The following is a 12,591-nucleotide window of genomic DNA, read 5'->3' as shown; positions in this document are numbered from 1 at the left end:
ACCGCTGGGCACGTACATTGGGCCGACGTACAACTATGTTGATTTGCCAAGGAGAGCCAACCTGCCACCATATAATGATGCTGACAGATCAGCTAGTGGTTTAAGAGATGCTGTAAAACCCTTGGGTAAACATCCAACAGCCCTGAAACTGCTGGGCGACGCCATCTTGTCGGCAGCCCCAGCAGACACAGAGCTGTCACTTATGTGATATTCTTTCGTATTCCCCTTCACTCCTCCCCTGGCAGCTTTATAAAAGTCTATGAAGGGAGGTGAGGGGCAGTACAGATAGTAGCAGGAATGGGCTATGACATGCAAGAAGGGAGGGGTAAGCTGGCCATAGATGGATCATAATTTAGCCAGTTCAGCAGGGACAATCTATAGGTGTTCCTCTTTGTGAGAAAACAATATAACGATCGATTTCTCAAAAATAGGCTTGTTGGAAAATTTTCCCCTGCTGTGAGAATACAATAACACAGCGGGGAGGATTTCCTCCATCCACCTTGCTTTTGTGGATGGGCGGATCTACATTCAATCTGCCCACTGGCTGAGTGAAAAAAAAACTGATCTATGTATGGCCAGTATAAGCAATTGGCTTTCCTGAAGTACTTACATTTCCCAGCAAATTTAAAAGCACATTACAAGTGAATAAAAAATATTTCTGAGAATAAAAAAAAAAAAACACTGCAAGTAAGCATTTTAAATACTTGCTTTTTCTGTACTTTTAACCTTTCCTTTCAAGTTGCATATCACACTTCAATACATTGAAAAGATGAAGTAAATAAATACATAAAAAATATATATATATATATATATATATATATAAAAAATCGGTGGCAGCTGGTCCCCAAATTTTTTGGGGGGGGCACAAACAAACAATTGCAGCCACTGTGCCATCAAACGCAGCCACTGTGCCATCAAATGCAACCACTGTGTCCATCAATTTCTGCCAGTGTGCCCATCAATTGCCACTACTGTGCCCCATCAGATGCTGCCAGTGTGCCCATCAATTGCTGCTACTTGTTACTGTGCCCCATCAGATGCCGCCAGTGTGCCCCATCAGATGCCGCCAGTGTGCCCCATCAGATGCTGCCCGGCACCTACCTGTCTTGGAGTGGGTAAGCGGCGGTCTCCTGCACATCCTCCATGTCTTCTTCCATCCTCTCTCAGGCATACAATCACAGGGCCTGACTTTTCAGCCAATCGGGTGACCGGTAACAGACCCGGAAACCTGATTGCCTGAGAGGTGGATTCAGTGTTAGCAAAGCGAATCCCTTCGCTTTGTTAACACACAGCTGAGTGAACAGTGAACGCACAGCATTGTGCCCGCTGTTCACCTTTTTAGGCACCTATTAGAGCCTATGGCTCTAATCAGGCGCTTCCAAAAAACACCCCTGCCGCTGTAATTCAGATGCCCTGCCCCCAAAAATGGGCTGGGCACCTGAATAGGGGGTGTCAGCAGCGACCATAGATAGATTCATGCATTGCATTAATCTATCTATGGTGATTAGAGCGGTGCAGGAGAGAGGGGGTGGCACTCCTGCGCCCTTTATGGATGCACCGCCACTAATATATATATTTCAGGTACTTATATAGCGCTGCAATTTACACAGCGCTTTACATATACATTGTACATTCACATCAGCCCCTACCCTCAAAGGGCTTACAATCTGGGGTCTCTAATTCAAATTCATACATACACATGCTAGGGCCAATTTAGACAGGATACAACTTACCTATCAGCATGTCTTTGGAGTGTGGGAGGAAACTGGAGTACCCGGATAAAACCAACGCAGGCACAGGGAGAATAAGCAAACTCGAGGCTGGTAGTGTTGTGGTTGGGATAAATAGATATCAAATATATAATACACACACACACACACACCTGGTAACTGCTGGACTTGATGGAGTTGGCAACTGCAGTGAACGAAATAGCTGTGGTCCCGTATTTCAGATTTTCTCATTCATTGTAACGTGTATCCAATCAGAGATCTTAATACTGTAACCAATTACAAAGTTCTGATTTGGTTATGTTACAGTATCAGGCCTTCCCTGAATGGCTGCCATTTAGGGATATCTGATTGGTTATACATTATAATGAATACATTCTCTGCACAGCAGGACCATGTCTATTTCACCTACTGGACTCTGTGGTCACCACCTACATGACCAAGCTGCTGTGCTAGCATGGTGGTTGGATGGGGAGGGATTGCTTAGCTGGTTGCATCTCCCAGGGGAGCAGATCTGACAGGAGCTGCTCAGATTCCCGAAGAAATCCCAGCTGATTCTTGCCCAGAGACTCTGATGTCAAATACCTGCATCCAGAGAGGAAAGTGTGGTGTCCCAAACTGCACTTATGCCACCACGACCTGAGGTGCTACTCAAATGTAAGTGCATGGGCAGCAGGAGGGTCACTAGGGGCATTGGGGTAACAGGGTAATGCTGGGGGTAATGGTGCAAGGGGAGGGTTGCAGGAGACATTGGAAGGAGAACTTGTGGCCATTTAGGCAAGAACATTTAAAGTCTTGGTGTTATTGGGGTCTAGAAAGGATGGGTCTAGAGGTATTGACTGTAGCCCATAAGCAATATACTGTGTGTGTGTCTAATAAATATATATATATATATATATATATATATATATATACGCACACCATATATATTATAAGAGTATATTTTATATAGTATACTTCATCACATTCCCAGAAGTTACGATTTTCAAAACTTTCCAGGTGTATATAATTATTAACAAATTATTGGTTGTTTCATATTCAAAAACTGGAACTGCAATTCTAGATACAGATGTGAAAATGTCATAGCAATTTCAACCCCTTTCAATGATATTTTGAAAGTTAATGAAAGAATATCACCGGTCCCACTCCCAGTTTGAGGGCTGTGTATAGGGGTGACCAGACATCCCTGGACCAAATCTGTCCCCGAATTGGATTTGAACAGGGAGCTGAGGCAATTTCAAAGACAGTCAGTGTAGAATAAAAAAAAAAAAAATCTGAATTACACTGATGATTTACTGATGATCATGTGCTGATCGGAACGGAGGGAATATTTCTTCAGTTTCGGGTGCATGCCCATCCAGCTCTGCTTGCATGTTCTTCTGCCTTGGCTCAAGTCCCGGCCCCAGCCGCCTGCCTCCTTATCTCCTTGCCTTCCCTGGTGAAGTGATTTTCCTCCGCTCCCCACCCAGTAGCAGCCGGGGCCCGGAGAGTAAGACTTGACAGGCTGTGAGGCAAGCGCCAGCGGCGATGGGCAGAGAGCGCTGATTGCCGCCATTACTAGTAAAAAGAAAAAATATGTCCCCGGATTTCATTTTAAAAATCTGGTCACCTTACTGTGTATGCAAACACAAAGACCATTTACGGTGATTGATTCATGGCTGAGATGACTCGTCTTTGATGAGAACGTCCTTCGGTCATGCAGTTCCTCTTTTGAGGATGTCTCACTTGCTCTTAAGAATCCCGGTCATAGCCCAAAATAGCATAATATTGGTTATTTAGCAACCACTGGTGCATGCTACTAATGTTTTTATGTACGGGTACTCTTCTATTTTGTATTGTATGGTCTTATATCTGTACAGTTTCTAACATTATTAAAAATGATTGGAAAACAAAGAATATAAATCTATATAGTAGGTGGTAGGTTACCTAGATCCTTTTGGATATTTTTGTGATTTGAAGCTGCTTGAAAAGGGTTGAATTACCATGCATAAAGTTCATTTACACAAATAGCAATCTGTATCTTGCTGAATGAATAAAAGGCTCCATTAATGATTGTGGATGAATGGAGCTTTTATTCAGACACTGTATAGCCGAGCACAGAAATAGACAATGGCGTGTACAAAGATGCATTCCTGTGCCTTTCCTAGCCACCAATGTTTATGTCTTTGCTCACCTCCGCTGTGTCAGAATGACAACGCCATTTACCCATAGAGATGAATGAAGCCATTCCTGCAGGAAATCCTGTATAGTTTAGGAAATGCAGAGCAGACAGCTGCTTCTACATGAGCAAAGCTCACTACTTGTTTGAAGAAACCTTCATTTTACAGCACAGAAGCATCAAGAAAATTGAATAATGCTAAAGATGGTTCAAATAACAAAAGTTGTTGTTCATACTTATAGTTATGCTGTCATTGAGTTTAAAGCTGCAGAGCACTTGGTCAATATTTCGGGCATGGTAGAAACCGTTTCCTTTTACCACCACCTGGAAGGTCTCTGCAACGAGAGAACAAAGCAATGTGTAAATAGGCAAACTAATCAGCAATATTTCAGATATTAAAGTGGAACTGCACTTTCAACAACTAGTTTTACATAGTTATGTAGTTACATAGTTAGTAAGGTTGAATAAAAACACCAGTCCAGCCAGTGCAACCTCCGTGAGTTTCTACTATTGTCCCTATCCCTGTACATTGCACACTCACATTGGTCCCTACCCTCAAGGAGCCCACAATCCAAGGTCCCCATTCATATACTAGGGCCAATTTTGGACAGAAGCAAATTAACCATTAAGCCAATTACCAGCATGTCTTTGGAGTGTGGGAGGAAACCGGAGTATACCACTGTGCCGCCCATAGTTTTAAAAAGTATGCTGCTAAAATTAGCAGTTAGATAGGAGAGTTTTTTATTATATTTGTTTTAAACCTTCTTTTTTTTACATTTCTCCAGCTACTCCCTGGTTTCTAGGCCTAGGCAAATTATGTCACAAATCCCAAGAGTCTTCAGGAGGGGAGGAAATGCTTTCTCACCTCAGCACACCCTCCTGCCTGCATGCCTGAGATAAGGGCTGATGGATTCCAAATAGTAAATTCTACATTAATCATCTGTCCTTACTAGGGTCACATCATCCCTTTAATCCAGGACACATATGAATTTCACAGGTTCTGAGGCTGATTTAATGCAAATAAGGCACCGAGTGAGTTTAATCCCTTGTTCCCCCGGACACAGCCAGTCACAGATCGCTGTAAATCATAGCGGCCGTTTACAGCGCGATCGGTGTGTCCAATGGGAGATGATCTCATATGTAAACATATGAGATCATCTCTCATCGCCGGCTCTCCCTCCTCACACAGACAGCGTGTGAGGAGGGAGAGATGAACCGCTGCAGAGATGCAGCGGTTAGTGACAAAAAAATAAAATAAATAAAAAAACAAAAACGAAAATAAAGTCCCCATCTGTCCCCACTGCCACCTGCCCCCACTGCCATCTGTCCCCACTGCCACCTGTCAGTGCCATCTGCCCCCACTGCCACCTGTCATCAGTGCCATCTGTCCCCAGTGCCACCTGTCATCAGTGGCATCTGTCCCCAGTGCCACGTATAAGTGCCATCTTTCATCAGTGCCACCTGTCATCAGTGCCACATAGTGCCGTCTGTCATCAGTGCCCCATGTCATCAGTGCCTCATAGTGCCATCTGTCATCAGTGCCATATCAGTGTCACGTGTCATCAGTGCCACATATTAGTGCCATCTGTCATCAGTGTCACGTGTCATCAGTGCCACGCATTAGTGCCACGTGTCATCAGTGCCACGTATTAGTGTCACGTGTTATCAGTGCCACGTATAAGTGAGATCTGTCATCAGTGCCACATCAGTGCCATCTGTCATCAGTGCCATGTCGGTGTCACGTGTCATTGTCCTGGTGCTCCAGGGCCTTCAAAAGTGTAATAGGTAGTCAACAAGTTAGATGTGTAATTTATGCTCCTAGAACACGTGATGGCGCTCCCTGCATGTTGGGCCTCTCTAAGTGGCCAGGCTGTGGAAAAGTCCCACACATGTGGTATCGTAATACTCAGGAGGAGTAACAGAATATATTTCGGGGCATTATTTGTGGTATACACATGCCACGTGAGAGAAATAATTAAAATTAAATGGAAAAAAATAAAATAAAAAAACGTAATTTTGCAAAGAATTGTGGGAACAAATGACAAAATCAAAAAGCTTACCATTCCTCTTACTAAATACCTTGGAATGTCTACTTTCAAAAAAGGGGTCATTTGGGGGGTATTTGTACTTTCCTGGATTGTTCGGGTCGCAAGAAATGAGATAGACCACCAGTACATCAGATGTGATCAATTTTGTATGATTCGCACCACAGCTTGTAGACTCTATAACTTTCACAAAGGCCAAATAATATACACCAATTTGGGTTATTTTTACCAAAGACATGTAGCAGTATAAATAGTGGCCAAAATTTATGAAGAAAAATTAATAATTTGCAAAATTTTATCACAGAAATAAAGAAAAATGCGCTTTTTAAAAAAAAAGTTCGGTCATTTTTCATTTATAGCGCAAAAAATAAAAAACCCAGAGGTGATCAAATACCACCAAAAGAAAGCTCTATTTGTGGGAAAAAAGGACAAAAAAATCATTTGGGTACAGTGTTACATGAATGAGTAATTGTCATTCAAAGTGTGAGAACACCGAAAGATGAAAATTGGTCTTGGCAGGAGGGGGGTTTAAGTGCCCAGTTGTCAAGTGGTTAAACATGAAATAATGAGTGTTTTTTTTTTTGTGGTGCCCAAATACAGCTCAGTTACAGTTTATCTTTTTAACCCAAGGACTGCACAAAAGACAAGGGGAAATCAGTTGTGTATAGAAGAAGGATTTCTTTACAGTAAGAGTAGTTGAAGTAGATGTAAATCCTAGCTGAATGACATTTTATTTGTTTAAAAATTGTGTATCATAAACAATTACCGTTCTTTAACATAAAATATGTTTTCATGCCATTATTACTTTTCAGTGCTTTTAATCCCTTCCAGCTTCTTTCATCTACTTGCCATTTATATGCACAAACTCCAGCATTGTCTTCCCATTGCTCTGGATTATCTTTTTTTGATGACAGTAATGAACTATGCTTGCACAATGTGTGCCACCATGGCCACCTACATTATCCACAAAGGATGTATGTGACATGGTGACAACACAGGTGGACATTTGTGAGACAGCTGTAACTCCAAAGCTCTATCTGAGCTTAGGTAGAGAAGGAAAAGCTGCACTGAGCATGCACACAGTTTGAACAGCCTGGATCAGCCACTACTGAGCTCAGCTGGAGGAGAGAGCACATTGCACACAAGCTCAGTTTTGAAAATCTTGAAGCAGCCACTAGGGGGCCCCCAATTATAATGTTGAGCCCATTCTAAAAACGGCAGGGCATAGCTGGATCAATGGGCTAGTCATTTTTGGTGTTTTTTGTGGAGAGGCCCCCCACAGCTGGATGCAGGGGTGGATTGCATTTTTTTTTTTTGAAGAGTAAAGATTCGTTTTTGGAAATCAGCACCCCTTTGCTTACCAATGTTATTTTTAGCCTGTAAATAATGAATTTGGGAATTACCACCATCTGGACTTAAGCAGTCCCAGACATCAAATAGCTGTCTGTGCTTTCTGTTATGACGAAGTGTAGTATAGCCAATACATTCAGACTCATACTATTTTAACCAAATCTCATACAACAGGTATAACTTAAAGTAGAACTAAAGGCAAAACCTTTTTTTTTTTTATTTGAGTGTTACAACCCCTGTCAGTTATTTTTTTTGTGCCATCAACCACTGAGAAGATTTCCCTTCACTTTCCTGCCCCATAGCCAAAACAGGAGGAGAGAGGAAATCCCTCAAAAGTGAGGCAATCAGGGTCACTAAAATCAGTTCTCCTTTTTAGAGATTTCCCCTCTATGCCTGTTCTGTGACAACCCAAAATGTGTGTTTTTCTTTCACTTTGACTGATAATGGTGAATCTCCCTAATTGGGACATAGACAGCAATAAAAACCTTCTTATCCCTCTGCACCCTATCTAAAACCAAAAAAAAGTTTTGCCTTTAGTTTTACTTTAATACAATGCAGGGGTCTCAAACTGGCGGCCCTCCAGCTGTTGGGAAACTACAAGTCCCATCATGCCTCTGCTTGTGGGAGCCATGCTTGTAATGCTGCGTACACACGACCGGACTTTCTGGCAGACTAGGTCGGAAGGGATTAGTTGGTCGGACAATCCGATCGTGTGTGGGCTAGTCTGATCGTTTTTCGAAAGAAAAAACAGACCGACCTAGAAATAGAACATGTTTCAAATCTATCCGATGGACTCAATTCTGACTGACTAAAATCTGGAAAACCGTTCGTCTGTGTGCTGGTCCAATGGACCAAATACGACGCAAGGGAAGTTATTGACTACTGGCTATTGAACTTCCTTGTTTTGTCCCATTTACATCATCACGTTCAAAACGAATGGACTTTCGAATGGATTTAGTCTGTTCATGTGTGGCCAAGTCGTTCAGAAAGTCCGTCAGAACTCAGCCCAAAATCCATCGGGAAGACTGTCGGACCTAGTCTGCCGGAAAGTCCGGTCGTGTGTACGTGGTATAACTGTCAGCCTTGCAATGCTTTATGGGACTTGTAGTTTTGCAACAGCTGGAGGGTCACCACTTTGAGACCCCTGGAAGTAATTTTGATGTGCAATAACCTATTGAAGTCAGTTTACATATTTGAGCAGCTTATAATAGGTAGAACAATAAAAATAAAAATCCTACTAGATCGTAATGAGTTACATCATGTTACAAACTACAGATCCTGGCAGATTTCTTTTGGCAAAACAACTTCGCTGATAATACAAAAGAACCAGAATAGCCAATCACGAGAAACCCACGAGAAAAAGTTAAGTTGCTTATGAAGGTCAGATGGACTTGACCTATTAGCCCTTTTAAGGAGTGGGAGCTGCACAGCAAGGGCATTCTCACCACTGCAGCTTGCCTCTTCCTCCCTGCCAGGCCGGAAAGAGGGGAGAGAGAAGGAATTTGGTTGGCTGCATTGGCGGTAATGAAGTTAAGTCTGATCCCCATCCTATGGTCAGTGGTGGGAACTATGGTCAGGAGGAAGAAGCTACCCACAGGGAGAGCAGCTGAGTAATACAGAGCAGGGAGATCCACAGACCATCAAGCAAGAAAAACACACACACTGCAGGGGAGAGGAGAGGCTCAAATCATCAGAGGACCCATAAGCCACAAGAGATGTGCCAGGAGAGATGAGGAAAGGTACAGGCTCCATGCAGCCATTTTGTACACTTAGCTAGCGGAAACATTGCAGCCTCTCTCTAATCCAACCATATCCAGCCAGTGCGGCCTACACCTCATCCGCCTTCACCCACCCTGCAGAAGCAGTCAGAGGACGAACTGCATCTGGAAGACATTTGTCAGACATCAGAGTGTTGTGCAGAGGTTTGGCCATCTTCCTTTGTGTTAAACTTTGCTTACACTTCCCGAGACACTGCTGTACGCGGCTTTTATTTCAAGGGGAACATACTAGACTTTTGCTGTCTGCTATTGAGACACTTTGTGAAGACATCTTTGCTTTATGTATTACAAATATATATTTGTTTGAATGTTATAGATTTACCTTTTGGCCAGGAATTAGCTAGGGTCTGTAGGCTGCATCCCTCTCACTGCAGATTAGGGGTATTTGTTGCAGTATTTTCAATGTTCTCCTTGCACCCACTAGGGTCAAATACACCTGATCTTCTCTCTATCAAGGATACTAGTGCTGCAAGGCACAACTGCTAATTACTAATGGATTTAAAATAGGCAACACTGGTGCAGCCATGTCCAACCTCTCAGTATTTCACAAATATAAGTAAGGAAAAGTGCCTGGGATGATGAAAATTGGATATAAAGGATCAAATTGCAGTGCAATACAACGCCTAAACATAACCTAAGGAGTATTCTCTTCCCACTGACCACCAATATAAGTGACATTTTTCCCATTGACTCCCAATTAATCGATTTTAGCATAATTCTTGAAAACGATGCCAAGATTACTGGGGGGAGAAAGGCTAATATCATAGGCATGCACACAGGGTGTGCCAGGTGTGCCTGGGCACATCCTAATTACCCAGTGTGGTGCAGATTCCCCCTGTTTAGACCACTGATATTGAAAAAAAAAAAAACATCCACTGCCCTACTGACACCGATCTCTACCCTACTGACACCGTCCACTGCTCTACTGACAGCGTCAGTATATATACACACACATGCATATGTGTTTGAGCTTTTGGGTGCACACCCTAATGCAACAGGCTGCGCACATGGCTGATAGTCTTACAAAAATACAAGTACAAAATTACAGCCCTTAGATCTCTTCCTTTTGTGAGTGGGTTGCGCTCTTCTCCACTTCAACCACTAGTTAGCGCTGTGCATACAAAAATATAACCAACCTCACCAACAAAGTAAGACATTGCAATAAAGGTGCTGAAGATGTCGGAGTATACCCCTCCTTTTCAGTGCCTGGCTGGTTATACACTCAAATGTAATTATTGTGGTTGTTCAGTTTGCAAAGGAAAATTATTTATATTTTTAGGATTTGGGCAGACTCAGCAATTTGGTTTTTAACATTCCAATCTTAATAGTTTATATTTGTAGCTGGCCTCAGGGCTCTTCTGTACTGGTGAAAAATATTAAAAAAATGGTTTTCATATTTTTGAGACAACTGCTATTACTTTCTGCTAGAGAAGGCCAAATGCAGGGTGAAGGAGGAAGTCTGTGTGCAGTACCACAGCTCTCCTCCATTACAATTATAAGTAAAGAGTGAACATCAAGCTACAGAATTCCAACCTTAAGACCTTCCTTTGTCTCATTCTATAAAAACAGAAGGTAATACGCAGACTATTTACAAACACCACATACTCACTGCAGGAATCTAACATTCACCACAACTTCCTCCACCTCGCATAAAGACGCAGAGCTGGCATAACACTAAAACAGTGCAGTCAGCATTGAAGAAAAACAATCTCATCCAAAAACAGGATGCTGCTCATACCTTTCTTATGATGAGATGACCACAGAATGCCTATAATAACTGTACATGGCTAAAACAAAAAAAACTAAACTGGCGACTCTGAGCTATACACCCAGATTCAATCAAATCTTGCAAATCGAATAGTGAAAACTGTGTTGGCAAGTTATGAGACCTGGTACTAACAATGAAAGTCATTACCGAATCCCAAGTGCTAACAGGTAACAGGTTCATAGTTAAAAAATTTTTTTTTAATTATATATATATATATATATATATATATATATATATATATAATCAGTATCTCACAAAAGTGAGTACACCCCTCACATTTTTGTAAATATTTTATTATGTCTTTTTATGTGGCAACACTGAAGAAATGACACGTTTCTACAACGTAAAGTAGTGAGTGTACAGCTTGTATAACAGTATAAACTTGCTGTCCCCTCAAAATAACTCAACAGGATCGGATAAGGGTCTGGTATGGATTTTTGGAGGGACCCCACACCATTTTTTGAAAAAAATTGGCACAGGGTTCCCCTGTCGTTCCCCTGCCATTTTTATCAATGAACTTTTATGTGTATTGTTGGACCGACTATTCATTATAGTAGTTTTAGATGACTTTTTTTCCCTTTATAAATGTCATTTTGCTGTCAGACTGTTCTAAACACGGTAAATATGCGCCCCTTTACAGGCATACTATAGACACACCCCCCCTCCTGGTACGAAATTTAAAGGAATATTACACTTTTATTACTTAAAACTTTTTTTTTTGCATTGATACATGTCCCCTGGGGCAGGACCCGGGTCCGCAAACACTTTTTATGACAATAACTTGCATATAAGCCTTTAAAATTAGCACTTTTGATTTCTCCCATAGACTTTTAAAGGGTGTTCCCCGGCTATCGCATGCACCGCGAACACCACAAATTGTTTGCTATTTGGCGAACGGGTGAACAGCCAATGTTGGAGTCAAACTCATCCCATCCCTAATCTTTATGTAGAGCAAAAAAAAATGTTTCAGATCCTCAGAGTGTTCTTTGCCATGTTGAACTTCCAGTGACCAGTATGAGAAAGTGAGATCAATAACACCAAATTTAGCACACCTGCTCCTCATTCACACCTGAGACCTTGTAAAACTAACAAGTCACATTACACGAGGAGGAAAAATGGCTAATTGGGCCCAATTTGGACATTTTCACTTAGGGGTGTACTCACTTTTGTTACCAGCAGTTTAGGCATTAATGGCTGTGTGTTAAGTTATTTTGAGGGGACAGCAAATTTACACGGTTATACAAGCTGTACACTCACTACTTTACATTGTAGCAAAGTAGCAAACATTTCTTCAGTGTTGTCACATGAAAAGATATAATAAAATGTTTACAAAATGTTTACTCACTTTTGTGTGTGTGTGTGTATATATATATATATAGATATGGTCACTTGATACAAAAGGTAGTAGCTGTGGGGGATGAGCTGATGGAGGAAGTAAAACAGTGTATTAATTAGAAGCAAGATAGCCTTCTTTAAAGAGAAGGGTTTTCAGGGATCGTCTAAAGAGGGATAGATTAGGGGACAGTCAGACAGATTGGGGTAGGGTGTTCCAAAGGATGGGAGAAGCTCTGGAGAAATCCTGGAGGCGAGAACCACGGTTTAGGATATATTTGCCAAAAGACAGGCACCGCTGTCTACGGCACATGCGCCTTAGACAGCGGCGCGCAGGCGCACTGAGCGCTCCGCTGTTAACGGCAATATGGCGCGAGTGGCAGCTCCCGTGCGCATGCGCAGGAGTGACGCCGTCGCAGCTCCGTCGAATGAC

The 12,591-nt window shown here is 42.1% G+C and overlaps 1 protein-coding gene across 1 annotated transcript in view; it reads right to left on the bottom strand.

Moving 5' to 3' along the window:
- ANTXRL (ANTXR like) overlaps positions 1-12,591 on the bottom strand; it is a 288,394-nt gene that overhangs the window by 111,143 nt on the left and 164,660 nt on the right. Inside the window, exon 10 of the mRNA XM_077454770.1 lies at positions 4,122-4,220. Coding sequence (XP_077310896.1) covers positions 4,122-4,220 — 99 coding nt within the window. The remainder of the gene's footprint in view (positions 1-4,121; positions 4,221-12,591) is intronic.

The sequence above is a fragment of the Lithobates pipiens genome, unplaced genomic scaffold, assembly GCF_037356315.1.
Source record: "Lithobates pipiens isolate NorthernLeopardFrog02 unplaced genomic scaffold, aLitPip1_a1.2 Scaffold_25, whole genome shotgun sequence".
NCBI lineage: Eukaryota > Metazoa > Chordata > Amphibia > Anura > Ranidae > Lithobates > Lithobates pipiens.
The sequence above is the reverse complement of the archived record's forward strand: the minus strand, read 5'-3'. Positions and strand labels throughout refer to the sequence as shown.